Below are 17,050 nucleotides of genomic sequence, written 5' to 3' on the forward strand. Positions count from 1 at the left end.
AAAGATTTTGCTGAAGGGACCCTATTATAGCTGTCTCGTTTGAGGCTATGCCAGTGCCTGGCAAATACAGAAGTGGATGCTCACAGTCATCTATAAGATGGAACACAGGGCCCCCAATGGAGAAGCTAGAGAAAGTACCCAAGGAGGTGAAGGGGTCTGCAACCCTATAGGTGGAACAACAATATGAACTAACCAGTACCCTCAGAGCTCAAATCTCTAGCTGCATATGTAGCAGAAGATGGCCTAGTCGGCCATCACTGGGAAGGGAGTCCCCTTGGTATTGCAAACTTTATATATCCCAGTACAGGGGTATGCCAGGGCCAAGAAGCAGGAGTGGGTGGGTAGGGGAGCAGGGCGGGGGAGGGTATAGGGAACTTTTGGGATAACATTTGAAATATATATAAAGAAAATATCTAATAAAAATACTATATATATATTATATATAATATATACAATATTATTTATATATAAATAATATATAACATAATATATATAAATACTATATATATTATATATATAAAATATATATTATATATATAATAAAAAACAAACGAGTTAAGCTTGGCGTTCTATCTCTGTGTCACGGCCACCATTGCTTCCTACACGGCCTTGGTTGTGAAAGGGAGAGGACGAAGCATACTTACAGACGGGGGAAGCCCGGCATGAGAGGTGCCGAGATCATTAAACAGCAGCCCTGGGAGACGGCAGCTGGGGGATGGGATTCGCTTGTGCCACCGTATGGGCACCTCTCCCATTATCAGCGTGTGAAGCTGGTCCTCACAAAACTTATCACAAAAATGTTTTGTCCTTTAGTACTGAAGGGCAGGGAGAACAGCGTCTTGGTGTAGTCCCTCAAAGATGTCTACCAAAGGGGAGTGTAGACAGTGCTCCGTGATCTGCCTGCTTTTGTGGGGAAAAGCTTGTAACACTGTGAGATAGCTCTGGGGTCTGGTGCAGAACTGTACACTGTTTCTATGTTATGCACAGGTATGTGTTTGTGTATGTTTCTACCTTCTCTGGCAGTAGTAAAGAAACTTTAGACGCTCCTCCTCCTCCTGTTTGAGGAGGAGCATACATGTGAGACACCCTGTGTATTAAGCCATGACATTCAGTAATCGCTCAGATGCATATTTTTTTCCCTTTATTTTCCAAAGGCTCGTTTCTCTCCACTTCTTTACTGCCAAAGTCAAGAACTGCCTAATGGTTCTGTCAAGGAAGGCCCAGCTCCGATCCCTGCTCCTCTGGAGGCCACAGGCTCAGAGCCCACAGAGGACTCGGAGGGTCACAAGCCCAAGCTCTGCAGGCTACTTAAAGAGGACGACAGCTACGGCTTTCACCTGAATGCCATTCGGGGTCAGCCTGGCTCCTTTGTCAAAGAGGTATGGTGACTAGTTCCGGCAGCTCAGCAAACAGCCAATTAGGATGGGATTTTCAGTGCAAGCCACAAGTCACCGTGACACTAACAGTGGTCACACTTGGAAGTCCACCTCTGAGTGCTCCTTGCCCACTGCTGTGGATGTGCACAGTGCCTGTACCCTGTAGGGGAGGGCAATGAGACCCTGTAGCTTCCAAGTTGGGATCCTAAGATGGGGGCCTGATGCCTTCAGCCCAGCACATGTTCAGTACGGTGCTTTGCCAGTGTGGCTGAGCCCAGTGGAGTTCAGGGTGTATAGGCCATCAAGGAGTGCAGTTAACAAGTGTTGAGGCTCTTCAGGAGGGAAGCTGCCCGGCACGCCTTCTTCCATGCTTGGAACCGACTCAGAACCTCTGTTCACAGGTACAGCAGGGTGGCCCTGCTGACAAGGCTGGGCTGGAGAATGAGGACATCATCATCGAAGTGAACGGGGAGAATGTGCAAGAGGAGCCCTACGACAGAGTGGTGGAGAGAATCAAGAGCAGCGGGAAGCACGTCACTTTGTTGGTCTGTGGAAAGATGGCCTACAGCTACTTCCAAGCTAAGAAAATCCCCATCGTTTCCTCCATGGCCGAGCCCCTGGTGGCTGGCCTTGATGAAAAAGGAGAGACGTCAGCGGAGTCTGAGCATGACGCCCACCCAGCAAAAGACCGAGTGAGTGGTGGCCCTGCTTCCCTGGGGTAGTTCCCAGACAGTGCCTCATGCCTATGCTTCCCAGTGACACAGGGTGGCCAACCTGCCAGGGTTTTGTGACAAAGGAGGTATTATGAGGACAAATTTATTGTCTTCTTAGAAACAAGGCCTCACTGTGGAGTCCAGGCTGGTCTAGAACTTGCAATCCTCTTGTCTTAGCCTCCTGAGTGCCAGGCTTGTGGCATGTCATTATTTTTTTAGCATGCAGTTGGCAGTTAGTAAGTGAAATCAGTTTATCAGAATCATGGAGACCACTGAAGAACCTGACTTGATTATGCAGGACCAGTTCCTGGCTCTGTGCTCCAGCTTTCCGACTTATAAAACATGGACAATGTGTACAGTTGTTTTCAGAAGTGTTTAAACTGTGCCTGGCTCACAGTAAGTAAAAACAGAGAGAGTCTTAGAGTCCATGTTTAGTAAGTGTCAGGAATTACAATTATTTTTGTCAGAAGAATTTTTTTCTGGTCAATCTTCTCTTCGTAGATAAACTTGAGTTTCAAAAGTGAACTGACATCCAAGTTCACAGAAGGAGATTTATAGGAGTCAGGCCTCCTATGAAAAGTCACTATGGTTTTCCACTGTATTTAATTCTGCTGATAGGTCATGCCAATTATAGTACTAATCTGGTCTTATAGAAAACTGACTGTCTATGTGTATGTTGGTATATACACAGACAACGAGAAACTTGTTTGTGTTAAATAGTAATCTGGAAGCAAGTCAAGTGAAGATTCAGATTACATCTAGAGTGCATGGCTCTTTCTGACTTAAGGCATGCCTGCTCTAGATCAGCCTTGCTCTTTCCTGCTGCAGTAAACCCTTGTCTTTTTCCTTTGCACAGACTCTCAGCACAGCCTCGCACTCTTCTTCTAACTCTGAAGACACGGAGATGTGAAGAGAACAAATGAGGCTTCCTCTTGAGGGCCCAGGCACTGCCTCTCCGAGGAATGAGCCCTGCCGACCCCGTCAGACCTCCTCTGGACCATCTGTCCCCCGAGACTGTCTGTTGTTGTAAGGGCTGCTACTGCAGGTTGCTTATTTAAGCTCAACTTAGCCAGAGGAGGGACCAGGTTCAGGTTCTTTCTATGTGGTATCTTCCAAAGTGCAACTTTTCACTTCTGATGATGAGACCTCTTCCTTCTGTAGGCTTGAGCACCTGGGATGATTCACTGTCTCTGTGAGCGCTGCTAATTAAAGAATCAAGCAGACTCTGTTACAGAAGTGTGCTTTTGTAGCAATACTGTGGCTAAGCAGCATTGCTAAGTGCTTTTGAGTTGTTTGCAACTTCCCTGTTGGCTAATAGAATCTGAATAGTGTCTTTGTTCGATAAAAACATTTCATGCTTTCTCATTTGCTTCCAGAAGCCCAAAACATGGCAAAATACACACTGTGGCCTAGTAATAAAAGGAGGCTTCCAGGAAATATACTTCAGCATTTTCTTATGTTACATTTGAGTATTAAAAAAAAAACATCTCAACACCTTCCTTTTATTGTCGGAGAGCTTATGTTTCAGAACAGGAAAGGGCTTGTTCCAGTTAACTGAGGCACTGAGTTAGAGCACTGAGGCAGAGGGAAAGCCAACCTGAGCCAGCCACTGCTGGATTAGCACGGAACATTCACTCTTCTCTAATTTAAAAGGAAATAAAGATTGGTGTACCTAAAATCTATTTGGTAAAATCTATCTGTTGCCTATCACCCCTTTCCCAGAAAAGAAGAAACAACCTTTTGGTTATTTTTATGGGGTAAAGTTGGGTGAGGAGGAGAGATGCATTTCACGTCAGACCACAGTAGCATAACACCAAGCTGTGCTGGACAAGTGACCCCAAGGCCAAAGTGTTACAAAGTGACTTTACTAGTATTTTTGAGGGAAGCCGTGTACTCAGGATTTCTGGGGTATCCTCATGCTCTGGCCCTCTCCTCCTCACTGCACAGCCTCGGATCCATGCGGCTCCCTGCTGAATGCTGCAGGTTTTCTTCTTCTTGTGCCTTAGTCGAAGCTACTTGTGACTCCAGTATCTCAGGAGGAAGTAGGCATGTGCCTGAGGCAGAACAGACCTCACAGCTCTGCCTGTTTAAAGAGCTGTAGGCTCTGGTCTCCCCATTGTGTCTCCTTTCCTGAAGTCGACAGGGGGCCTGAGTTCAGGGGGCCATATGCTTCTCTGGTGCCTGTTTATGAGCCAGATAGAGGAACAATATGCTGGAGAGGGCACTGACCAGGAAGATGACATCAAACCAACGGTGATAGAAGTTGAACTGAAGCTCCCCAAGGACTTCTGTGATTATGGTGCGGTACTCTGGGGGCATGCTCATTCGAATCAGCAGCACAGAGGACACGAAGTACATACCCTGCAAAGTCGAGCCAAGTCATTCAGAAGTTACTCTGTTTTGAGGGGCAAGCCAGTGCAAACTTATTTATTGGGGCTAGAAAGAGAGCACAGTAGTTAAGACTGACTACGTTTTTCATCATGGGCTTGATTCCTAGCAGCCCATGGTGGCTCATACCACCTGTACCTCTAGTCCCAGGGGTCTAACACCCTCTTCCAGCCTCTATGGCATCAGGGACACACATGGTTTATATACATACAAGTAGGCAAAACACCCATACACATAACATTCCTTAAATTATTTGTGCACATAGGTGTGTTGGTGTGCGTCTTCTTCAGTGTGCATGTAGTCAGAGGTTAATTTGCCGGGGGTTGTTTCACTCCTCTACCATGTGGGTCTGGGTACTGAACTCAGGTCATCAGGCCTGGAGGCTACCACCCTTAGCAGCCACAGAATAAGCCATTGTTTGGGCCCAACTTAGACCATTTAAATTTTTTTTTTCTGGGCTGGAGAACTGGCTCAGTAGTTACATGTACATGTACTGTCTTTGTAGATAACCCAACTTTGGTTCCCAGAACATTCATTGGAATCAGATACACTCTTTGGGAGTCAATGGGCAACTGGATTCACATGTATATACATAAACACATAACCCCTCTCTTCCTCCAAAGAAAACAAAAACCAAAACCCCAAACATTTCTAAGCTGTATGTAGTGGTGCATGCATGCTTGAAGTCTCAGCACTTGAGAGACAGATCAGGAGTTCAAGGCCACACTTCTTTACACAGAGTATTTGAAGCCAATAAGGACCACGTAGACTTTGTTTTCACAAAAACCCTCCCCAACAAAATCACATTTTGGGCACTCTACAACTGTAGGCATAAAGGCCAGTCAATAAACTTACCATTATCTGTGCTAACAGCAGGACGATGACATTGGAGGACTTGCTGCTGGAGATGGCATAAAAGAACTGTGGAGGAAGGGAGAGAGATGAGTGCAGTGGTGCAGCAGTCTCTGCTCATGACAATGTGCTGCAGCCACCCTCTTTCGTGGCACAAAAAGAGCAGGCTCGGGAGGCAAGGCTACAGAGAGGGCCTTCAAATACAACACAAACCAGTTTCCCCAGATGGTTGGTGGTTTCATCTGACTCAACAAGGGAACCTTGGCTGTTGAGTTTCAGAATCTGTAACGCCCCGGCATCACCACAACACTGACCAGCAATCTGGGACCACTCCAGGCACCTGCAGCTGTCAAGGGGTCCGAGTTCTTCCCTCCCTAACTCTTTCAGTGTCTGGATCACAAGGGAGGACCCACTTTTCATCACCACATGACCTGGTTTATGCTGCAAAGAAAGCTGCATGCTCTGTCCTCCACTTCCGTTGTCTTCCTCTCTGTGGTTTACAATCACTGGAACCTTGAATGTCCATCTCAGTCATTTTTTTCTTTTTTTTGTTTTTCGAGACAGGGTTTCTCTGTGTAGCCCTAGCTATCCTGGAACTCACTCTGTAAACCAGGCTGGCCTCGAACTCAGAAACCAGCCTGCCTCTGCCTCCCAAGTGTTGGGATTAAAGGTGTGCGCCACTATGCCCGGCTTCATTTTTTTTCTATGTATCTGCTGAATCCCCTGTGACAAGCTTGGTTATAGATGATCCGACAGATCAATGAACAGAATGGACCCTTCATTACCTTTGGAATGGATCTGTGGCTGGTAGATATTGTCATACGTTACCCACAACTTACAGAAAGGTCTTTTTCTTTGGTGTGTGTGTTGCCTGAGTTGTTCAGACTGTTGCTGAGGATCTAACTCAGAAGTCATGCAATTAAATAAGGGCCTTTAAACTGGGTGACACGACATACCTTGGTAAGCGTGATCAGCAGTCCTCTGATGGATGTGACAATGATTATTCCAACCAGAATGAAGGAGATGTGCTGAGACCAGAACTTCACCTGCCATGAGAACAGAAGGAGAGGCTATTACACTTCTGGGCAGCGTGGGAGCTGATGTGAATTGTGGTGACTTACGAGACAGAGTCCATCAGTCCTCCTGGCTGCTTCTGAAGTAAACACCTACAGGTGATAGATACCCATGGGAAGACTGCACTGGATCCCCTAGTCAGCTGACTCAATCAAGTCTTAAGGGTTAGACAGCCAGTGGAGAGAGGTGGGCGGAAAACACTCATCACCAGAAGCCCATAGCTGATGACATCGTCCTCCTGGAGAAGTGAGAGGATGGGGTGAGGACAGAACTGAGCAGCACCTGACTGCTCTCAGTGCTATGGAGAAAGGATCGCTGACTATACAGCACTTCCAGGAACAAGGAAATCACAGGAAGATTGTACAAGGATTCTTGGGACTCTCACTTGAGGCACACAGTGGAGTTCTCTTCTGCTGCACTGCTTGACAGGGAGAAGCAGTTTTGGGAACCTGTGCTTGCCTGTTCTCAGGTATGTGAGACCAGGGCTGCATCAACATCTAAAAAGCTCGTTATTCTGAGAATGGCCATGGAAGAAGTAGATGTGTCATGGGTGGACCAGATACATAGGAGCAGTGACAGAGTGCTCATCTCTAAAAGTGTAGCCCAGTAAAGAAAACATTTATAGCCAGGTGTGGTGACACAAGCCTTTAATCCCAGCACTCGGGAGGCAGAAGCAGGTGGATTTCTGAGTTCGAGGCCAGCCTGGTTTACAAAGTGAATTCTAGGACAGCCAGGGCTATACAGAGAAATCCTGTCTCGAAAAACCAAAAAAACAAGAAAGCATTTGTTTTTGAGACAGGATTTCACTGTGTAGCCCTTCCTAGTCTGCTATATACACCAGGCTGGCGTTGAATTTTACCTGAGATTTGTCTGAGGTAAATTATCTGAGATTACCTGCCTCTGCCTCCCTAGTGCCTCCCTCCCAGTGAGCCCAGCAAGTCCGGAGATATTTAAATGAGAAAAATCACACAGGCATCAATAATAAAGTTCATGGACCACTGGACGTGAGGATGACCTGAAGGAACAGATGCCACACTGGCACACGCAGAAAGAATATGTTGCTGAGTTAGCATTAAAAACGAGTCCTTTAAGGGCTGGGGCGAGAGGGATTGCTGTAAAAGCAAGAAGACTTGAGCTGACACTCTAAGCTCACATAAAGGCTGGGCATGGCCACGCGCACCTGTAACACCAGCATCGGGAGCTAGGGACAGGCAGATTCTGGGAACGTTGGCTGGTGCTGCTGAAATGTCAATTTCAGTGAGAGATCCTTATTAAAAGATTAGGTGGAGAGAAGCTACCCACAGCCGTGTCCTTGCCTCCACCCCGAGGCCTGTGAATCTGAGGCCATCCTCAAAGGGCTAAAGCATCCTTGGTGGTGTGTCTTCAGGGCTGCAGCCCAGTTTGCTGCCTTTCAGATGGAGGACACGCTATGCTGAGATGGGGTCCAAGGGCAGTACACACCCCTCAGCTCAGCTCAGAGTAAGCTAAACAGTCCACACCAGGACAAAGAAATGTGACACCAGTCCTACTATTAACAGTTCATCAGCCTGAATGATGTCATCTGGAAATACAATGTACTCTGAATACAGACCCTGACCTTGAGATCAGCTGTATTTATGAAATAGGAAGAAGTGTTCTTAAAAAAACAAACAGACTCTATTTTATACATAGCTAACAAATCAACTTTGGTCAAGGTCCACCTTACTTGACTGATAAAGATCGTTTCTTTATCATTTCCGTTCTACTTCAGAACACTAATTAGTTGTTAATTTTCTACCAGGAGATCAAAGGTGAGATGTGAGTTTGCAGAGCTTGTTGAATATCATAGAGAAAGAGCTGGGTACTTGGCAGGAGAAACTGGCCGAGTGGTAGCGGGCTGTGGGCAGGCCAAGGGGACCTGTAGCTGCAGGAAGTACCCATGAAGGTCAGAACCAGTCTCGGCTTACAGTTTTACAATAAGAAAGCTATACTTGGTTGTTTACAAATGTGCTGTGTGAGCTGTCAACACTTGCAGAGGACAAACGGCCCTAGTGTTCAGGAGTTAAAGCCAGAGCGTCAGGCTACGGCGGGATGGAGCAGAAGACAACTTAAACCAGGATCTAGCATGGCTCTTACGTCAAACTGGATTCCCAGGTAATTCACAGTGATCTCGATGCCTCTGGTGACAGGGTCAGTTTTCCCAACTCGATCAAGAACAATATTGATGGTAGCCTGTAAGACAGAACTTACATTAACACCTTCCATTCCCGACTCCAAGAGTGACACCGCCCTGATGTCTCAGGGAGCAAAGGCACTGGCCACCAAGCCTGGCAACCTGAATCCAATCCCTGGGACCCACATGGTGAAAGGAAAGAAATAGCCCCTATAAACTGTCCTCTAACTGTTACACATGCCCTGTGTCACATGTGCCTGAACACATACTAAACACACACACACAATAAACACACACACAAAATAAACAATTAAAAATTTAATTAAAAAAAAACAACATGATTCCACATGAATTAATGAACATATCTTACACGATGATGTTTCCCAAAATACAATTAAATTTACTTCCAATCTAAACCATGAATGGGAAATCTATTTTGTTTACTCACAAAGGCGAATGCGTCTATATCTCCTATTCATTTTCTATAAAGAGTCGAGGGCCATAAAGCACATGCACTTATGGTTCAGAGGTCAGAAGGTCTACATTCTGGTAAATGAAGTTAGAGTAAGAGCCAACAATGGGGCTGCAGAGACGGCTCAATGGTTAAGAGCACTGGTTGTTCTTCCTAAAGGACCCAGGTTCAATTCCCAGCATCCACATGGTAGCTCACATCTATCTGTAACTTCAGCTCCAGGGGTCCTGACCCCCTCACACCAATGCACATAAAATAAAATATTTAAAAACAAGAGCCAACAAATGCCAAGGTCATTTCCTGTGCTAGTTCTGTGACTGCTCTAAGCAAAGTCAGAGCAGTACGGCTGTCAAGCTAACAAATGAGATCACTTGGGATGAAAGACACCCCATTCATCCCAGTGGAGGCAGCTTAAAAACTAGGAGGGCAAGAAGAGGGTTGACAAATGCCAAGCCAACAGCCACATGGGAGCTTTAAATCTGGCCATCAACAGCAACACTAAATGTAGAGTCTAAATCACGGGTCAGCAAACTCAGCATCTATCATGTGACAGTAGCCGTGGCAATGAAGGGACAGGCTTGGCTCTGTGCCCACAAAACCTTATTCACACAGGCAAAGCGGTCCTGGGTTTGCCTGTGAAATGGCAGACTGTCAAACAAATAGAAAAAAAAAAATCAAAACCTGACCGCTGTATATGTTGTCTACAAGAAACTCACTTTAACTATGAAGATATCAATAGGTTACAAGTAAAAGGATGGAATAGGATCTATTACACCAGCAGCATTAATCCACAAAGGTGAAGTGTCTCTGTTGATCAATAAGTAGTCACAGCAGAAACACTGCCAGTGTGGAGTTAGAATTTTATAAACACAAAGGATGTATAGATTCTAAATGTTCTATAGCTCATTAAAAGCTTCAGACTGTTACAGTGAAACCCATTATTTCATACATTAACTAAAAAGTAACAACATTAAAAAGTAATGCATTATACATCTCAGAATGTCTCAAAGAGAGGACTCAAGATGGAAGAACTGCCACTGAGGGGACAGTGCGGAGGGGGATGGCACAGAGGGGGATAGCACCTCGCCTGGAACTGATCATTACTCAGAGCATCACACTACACCTCACATAGTCTGCAAGTATGTGCCAATCAAAAGTGACAAAAAGCATGGGAGCTGAGCGTGGTGGCACGTCTGCAATCCCAGCACTTGGAAGCCAGAGACAGGTGAGTCTCTGTGAGTTCAAGGCCAGCCTGGTCTACACAGTGAGTTCCTGGTTAGCCAAGGCTATACAGTGAAACCCTGTCTCAAAACAAACAAAATCCAAAAAGTGTAGGTCAAAAGATAAAGAACATAAAGAACAAAGCTTCAAAGTGGACGGAGCATACTTCTAGGTACACTGAGACAACAAATCAAGAGATAAATAGGAAACCATTTGGGACTGACATATACATCAGAGTGACATGCTGTTAAAATGGCACCTAAGACATCTACAGCAAAGAACAGCTTTCTTGGCAAAGTTTCCGATCAAACACCTTAGTCTTCACTGTAAGAGCTGATTCAAAACAAGTATGAGGGAGGAATGAAGGGCTGCACACAAACTGGTGAAACAGGAAGCAGGAAAAGTTATCACGCTTCCAACCAGTTCTCTAAAAAGTTCAATAAAAATCAATAAAACTCTATGAAGAAAAGAAAGAAAGAGTAAGGGAGGGAGAAAGGGAAGGAGAGAGAGAGAGAGAGAGAGAGAGAGAGAGAGAGAGAGAAGGAAGAAGAAGAAGAAGAAAGAGGAGGAGGAGGAGAAAAGCTACAAGTTACCAATATCAGGAATAAGAGTGACTGCCTCACAGCCATTAAGAGAGCTATGACAAAAGACAATGCCAGCGAGATGGCTCAGCTGTAAAACCACATAGCTGTACAAGCCTGACCACCTGAATTCAAACCCTAGAACCATGAAAAGCTGGATACAGTGGTATCTGGTGGATATAACCATAATCCCAACACTCCTACTGCAAGATGGGAGCCCGAGGGAGAATCGCTTGAAAGCGCATAGGCCAGCAAGCCTGGGTATGTTCATCAGCAGAAACAAGAGACTCTGTCAATACAAGGGAACAGAGTCACGAAAGTCCTCTGCACTGTGCAGAGGCATCAGTAAGAAACCCAGAGAAAGCTGGAGCTTGAACTCTCCACTTCTTCCACCTCTCTGTAGCTTCTGGCTTCTGGCCTGCCTGTAATCTGTCTGTGAGTCTGAATCTGTGCCTGCCTGTCTGCTGGCTTTTCTGGGGCTTTGTTCTCCATCTGTCAACTAGCACGGAAAGCATCGCAAGGGGATATGATACAGGAACCTTGGACAGAGTTTTATAAGGGACTGCACTTTACTGACTGTAGCAACCCCAACTGACCCAGACACAGGGATGTGACTGGGCAGTATCTGTATTCATTTTATAAGGCTGCTTTCCAACCTATTTGTTGCTTTCAACAAGCTATTATTACAGCACACATACAAGCACGCATTGCTCTCTGGGTCAGGGGCATGGGAGAGAACGTGATGATTGGTTGTTAAACTGTTCTCTTCAGAGCTGGTCAAACCGTAACATTAGTCTGAAGTGACCTCAAGGTGTATGATAGCTGGGCTGTAATGAACTAAGATACAGCGACAGGAAAGAGACCAGCTGCCACCTCAGGATTCGAGGGAGGCGTTCTAAGGGGCACGCAGAAACTTGGCCATGATGGGTTTTCTCTATCTGAACTGGGTAACAGCTGTGGCATAGGTGTGCAGTGTCAAAACTTACCAAAATGTACTTAAAATACATGCAGATTACTGCATGTCAACTGCAGCTGTTAACAGGGGACCCGCTACTGAGAGGCTGCAGCCTAGGAAAGATGGGAGTGCAGCACCTTCCTTCATCCCCTCTCAAGGAAGGAATCCTATTTAAAATGTCATGAGTGCTACTGATGTCAGCCCCATTGATTCAAAGCCCCCATCGACACTTATCAAAATTAGCTAAGGAGCTGACAAAGCTGTTCTTTGTGCAAACAGCCCCAGCAGGAAACTCACCCAACTAGAACATCAAATTGGCCTTTCCCACAACCACAGGGCCATGGACACCCATAGTTGAGTCAGAACCAGAGAAATAAATGCACTTAAAATACATGAGGAATAAATCACTGGGGGAGAACCAGAGAGGCTAGAGCAGAAACAAGTATCGTGCACACAAGTACATTTTAGAACTTATTTTGGAGTTAAGTTTTAGTGTGCACATCATCAAAAATATGCTTCTATTCTGAGTTGCAAGTTGGAGTTGAGGTGAAATAGTCAGGTGCTCACAGCAACGATGAAAACAGTGAACAACAAGAAACTTATGCATACCCCTCCCTAAGTCCTCCAAAGCATAGGGGAAAAGATAAGATGCTTGTGTGATGGCTCATGTTCTCTGCTGACTCAGCCCAATGTGGAACTGGGCCCAATGTATCAGTCAAGCCCCTCTAAATGGCTGCCACTCCCAGAAAAAGTCACCCAACTCTGGACATTAAAAACACGGTTGCTGGGAAGATAGTTTAATGGGGGAAAGTGGCAGCCACCTGTGAGCTGCAGGATCCAAGTCTCATCCCCAGAATCTGACCCCACCCAACGCTGGATACAATAGCCTGACTCTGCAGTTCCTGCATTCCTCTGCCTAGATAGGTGGTAGGTTCAGAGACCCGCCTGAGGCGTGTGGGCAGCCAACCCTGCAGTACTCAGCGTGTAGGACGGACTTTGCCCAACACAGTGGAGGGGACAACTGACTCCCCAGAGTTGTCCTCTGGCCTCACGTGAACCTGCGCCCTCACAGAACGCTATTACTACTAATAGACACTAACAAACAACAATAATAGAAATATATAGTAAATGCTAATATGACCAATAAAATGATAATAATACACAAAAATTCTATAACATACGTACCATAAAAATTTTCCAGACACAGTAAATAGAGAAAAAATAACCCAGGAAATTAAAATACTTTCCCTTGAATGTTTTCGAGTATTCAATTCTTTCCTAAAGAAAACCAAACACAAAACATGGTTTTTAGTAAAAGGTAGACATTTTCTATAAAAGCATTCCCATGCCTGTGGCTGAGTCAATACAGCATACATGATAACAACATTAAGAGAGGCTACTAAGGTCCCAACCTGCATGGAGTGCTGACTTTCAGTCAGAGTGCCCCAGTACCCTTATGAAATATGTTGTAGAACCTTCACCTTCCAGATGGGAGACTGAGTGTCCGAGGTTAGACAACTCGGAAAAGGTTAGGGTAGCCTGCACTTAACCATACTGCAGCCTAGGTGTGGTTGGCATTTACACTCAGGAGTGACTTCACAAACAGCAAGCCTCTTCTCTAAGGCCACTTGGCTTACACAGAGGCACTGCCTGCTCGCAGAGGACTGCCAGCCCACGAGGTCTCATTCTCTCTTCAACCGTGTTGGTAAACCAGAGCTGTCTCCTCACTCTGTACCTTTGTAGCATACAGATCAGCTGTTTCCAGAAAAAGCTGCCTGCTCAGTTCTTCCAAAGCATCTACTTCCTGTTGGATAAGAGTCAGATCTGGCAAAAAGTGGGCATCAAGGCTTAAATCACAGAAAAATGTCAGCAAGCAGCGGGAAGAAAGGTTGGATTTGCTCAGTTTTGTAGGGAAGAAGCCGGGCATTGCCTGCATCTTTTATTCCCACCTCAGCACTGCTTCAGGGCAGTGTTCCCAGGCTGAAGGGGCACCCCACATGCATCTGTCAGCTGCTGCTCAGACATATGATCTCACGGCTAGTGTTCTGGTTTGTTTTTTTTTTTTTTTTTTTAATATCAAATTCAGTCCTCAAATGGTGTATACACCATGACCCGCAATTCAGCAGTTTCATGCTACCTGACTGAAGGAAACAGCACACCCAGCACTGTGGTCAGAGCCTCACCGGGCTGGGCTTTAGGCACTGCCTTCTTTCTATCTTATTTTATGCTCCCACAATCCCATGAGACAGCTGTAACCCATTTCTCAGACAAGGAAAGAGGCTCAGAATGTTAAACAACTTGCTCCATGTCATCTCATCCTACATCTAATAGGCGTGCATAGTGCTGTCTGCCTACATGAGGCCCTGTCTTTTCCACTGCCAGATGCTAGCCTAGTTCCCATACCTCAGTCAGAAGTGTCACTATTCCCTCATTAAAGCAGGAGCTCAGAGAGCTAAAAACTCGACACTTTGTTGATACCAACCTACACTTGGGTTTTATGAATTTTAAAGTAATAAAGATAGTAAGATAGATAGTCCCAGTAATTCAAATCTTCTTCCCTTTGTGAAATCAACAAGTGCCCTTCAGGTCCTCCCCTCAACAGTGGCTACCAGCCAGGCCTAAGGCACTCAGCAGCAGCACGGACGGGGCTGTCTCCCTTGAGAAGGAGCGAGCTGCTCTTGAGAGGTTAAGCTCCCAGTCCTGTCACTTAGACTCTTCCTGGAAACAGGAGACAGAACCCGTGCTGCAGGGTACTTGTTTTCTCTAAAGAGAGGGTTGAATTTACTGTTAATTGTCTGTATGTGTGGGGCGCATATGCAGACGAGTGTGGGAGCCCTCAGAAGGCAGAGCTCCCTAGGACTAGGGTACCTATGGTCACCTGATACATGTGCAAGAGCAGTCCCCTCTCCTAGCCTCTGAGGGGGCTCTCCAACCCCTATGACTCCTTTTCCTTTCTCTGCCAGCCACCTGGCTCTCTCTGTCTGATTCTTCTCTACAGCCACTTCAGAATGGTGTCAGGATCCATCACAATAGCCTGCATCCTTCTCCAACTGACTTAACTGGTGACAGAGACAGAAGAACATCTCAGCCCTGACAGCCTGTGGGAGGGGATGGGAGAAGAGGGTGAAACACACAGGCTTGGTTTTCTCTATGTGGAACTAGTCAGCCTCCAAACCAGCAGGGCGAGGAACAATCCAGTAACCAGGTTGCCCTGTTTTTTTTTTTTTTCTTTTAAAGGGGGTGTGTGTGGAGCTGCTTGAAATCTGTGTGGCATTAACTGGGTTAGGAATGGAACCTTGCCACCACACTGTTGTAGGGAGTCACTGTGCTTTGTGGTCTTGCATCTGTGGGTGACAGAACAGCACAGCGGAACAAGTTATGAAGCTGAGGCCATAGTTCTGTTCCTACACTTGCCACAAACCACCGTGCGACTTCACCTCTCTGGGTCTATTTTCTCATCTGTGAAAATGGAAAGAATGATCTGATAGGTTCGCTCCAGCTCAGAGACAACGCTTCTGCAGTTAGGTACAAGTGTAGGGAAGATGATGAGCCCACTGGACCTCCTAGCCCAGTGCTGGCTGGCCCTGATGCAGCCAGGCACCCTAGAGGGACTGACTCAGCCCCTGGTGCAGAGTGGAGGAGAAGAGTCAAGAAGATAAAGGATACTTTCACTTCCCGGGGCTGAGGCAGTAACGCTCTTCAGCATGCCCCAGAGTCCCGACGGCTTGTTCTGCACATCCCCCCTCTGGAACATGGTTCTCCGTGCCACGGCCATTCTGCAATACAGAACACAGAAGCCTGAGCAAAGAACTGGGACTTGCAGCCTCATCTCCCACCGTCCCGAGTCACAGCTGTGTCTCCACTGGTTCAGAAGTTACACAGAAGACAACATTTCCAGAGGTTATGTGGCCTGGCCCAGGGGAACAGAATATAGAGCAGGCAATACATCTGAGGTCTGGCTCTGCCACCTGGAAGCTAAGAGACCCACAGTTTACTTTCTCACTCTGGGTGGTTGTAAAGAATAAGGAAATAACACTGTCACCCATCCTTGCCATATGCTAATATTATTTAGAGAACAAACAAAGTGGCTAACAATTTTATAAAGAACCAGGCACAGAAGAGGGACACAAGGAAAAGCATACCACAGAAAGGAAACAGGAATTTCACACAGATGGAACCTTAACTCACTGCAGTCTACCTCTTGTCATGACTGTCACGGAGCCACTGCTGGACAGGGTGCATCTGTGGGTGCTCCCCCTATCTGTGGAGCACTCAGGGGCATAGTGACAGCTGCTGGCAAGTTCTAGTCTGCCCAGAGTATTAAGCGCTAGGTCCTTGTGTGCGTAGAAGACACACATGATTACTTCAAGAGTGCAGTGGGCCTAAAACCAACCAGGACAAATCTAGCACAGACAGGAGAGCAAGCTACAGAGAAATTCATGGTGGACATTTTTGGGTGACAAGAGACAAAAATGGGGATGAGGAAGCAGCAGCAGTGGCATCATGTCTGCAACAAATGGTACCAGGTGACAAGGGCCAGATGGCATTTCTGTGGTCTAAATTCTTAAAGCATCAGTTGAAAGGTCACTCGTAACAAAGAGTGTTAGGCATGTTCATTTTGGTGACGGAAACAGTTCCCTCTTCAGTGAGCGCTGCCTGGATAAGGTACAAATCAAACAGCCCCAAGCTTGTGCTGCCTTCCCTGACATGGTCCCTCCAACTCAGCATTTTGGGAAGTCGTGAAAAAAGAACCAAGGAAAGGCTCTGAGCCACGACTCAGTCAGTTTCTAACTGGAACGTGGGACGAGCATGTGAGGGGGTTCTGGGCTGTGCAGTTCTTGGCTCAACACCTGGGATTACCAGCAAAGCAGCTCAAGGGGAGCATGGAAGCCACTTCTATCCTCCTAGTCAACACTGAAGGCTGCAGTGTGGCGCTGGCTGCCTATGTGAAGGTGAGAGGTATCCTGCTCTCTCTCAGCAGATACACAAACAGAGTAACCAGAGTGAAAGTTGGCTGGACACACACAAATTACCCCGGTTTTAGACAATTTACTTTCACTTTTGATTTTAATCACCTAATTTTAAGCCAGTTTTGCTTTTGGCAAATAAGCTGCAGACAAAAATAGACACGCGCTTAAGTAGAAAAGATGAGCAGCAGCTAACTTTCTGCGATGCGAGTTTACAACACACTCAAGCACACAAGTGCAGGGGCCACTTTCACCTCCAATTTCCCCATTGCTTCTTCCTAAAATCATCTTGTAACAAG

General features: G+C 46.2%; 2 protein-coding genes across 5 annotated transcripts in view; one reads left to right on the top strand and one right to left on the bottom strand.

The window, feature by feature from the left end:
• Positions 1 to 3,768, top strand: part of Pdzk1 (PDZ domain containing 1) — a 34,190-nt gene extending 30,422 nt beyond the window's left edge. For 2 of the 3 annotated variants that reach the window (XM_021158344.2, XM_021158346.2), the window contains exons 7-9: positions 1,155 to 1,379; positions 1,778 to 2,068; positions 2,946 to 3,767. In XM_021158344.2, coding sequence (XP_021014003.1) covers positions 1,155 to 1,379; positions 1,778 to 2,068; positions 2,946 to 2,999 — 570 coding nt within the window. In that variant the 3' untranslated portion in view covers positions 3,000 to 3,767. Of the gene's footprint in view, positions 1 to 1,154; positions 1,380 to 1,777; positions 2,069 to 2,945 lie in introns of all 3 variants that reach the window. The other variant, XM_021158343.2, reaches the window with a different exon arrangement.
• Positions 3,578 to 17,050, bottom strand: part of LOC110291289 (Golgi pH regulator) — a 34,876-nt gene continuing 21,403 nt past the window's right edge. For both annotated transcript variants that reach the window (XM_021158347.2, XM_029474972.1), the window contains 7 exons: positions 15,451 to 15,560; positions 13,520 to 13,608; positions 12,970 to 13,062; positions 8,519 to 8,614; positions 6,286 to 6,375; positions 5,333 to 5,398; positions 3,578 to 4,450 (listed from right to left, as the gene is read on the bottom strand). In XM_021158347.2, the coding sequence (XP_021014006.1) occupies positions 4,244 to 4,450; positions 5,333 to 5,398; positions 6,286 to 6,375; positions 8,519 to 8,614; positions 12,970 to 13,062; positions 13,520 to 13,608; positions 15,451 to 15,560 (751 nt within the window). In that variant the 3' untranslated portion in view covers positions 3,578 to 4,243. The remainder of the gene's footprint in view (positions 4,451 to 5,332; positions 5,399 to 6,285; positions 6,376 to 8,518; positions 8,615 to 12,969; positions 13,063 to 13,519; positions 13,609 to 15,450; positions 15,561 to 17,050) is intronic.

This window comes from Mus caroli, chromosome 3 (assembly GCF_900094665.2).
Source record: "Mus caroli chromosome 3, CAROLI_EIJ_v1.1, whole genome shotgun sequence".
In the NCBI taxonomy this organism is placed as follows: Eukaryota; Metazoa; Chordata; class Mammalia; order Rodentia; family Muridae; genus Mus; species Mus caroli.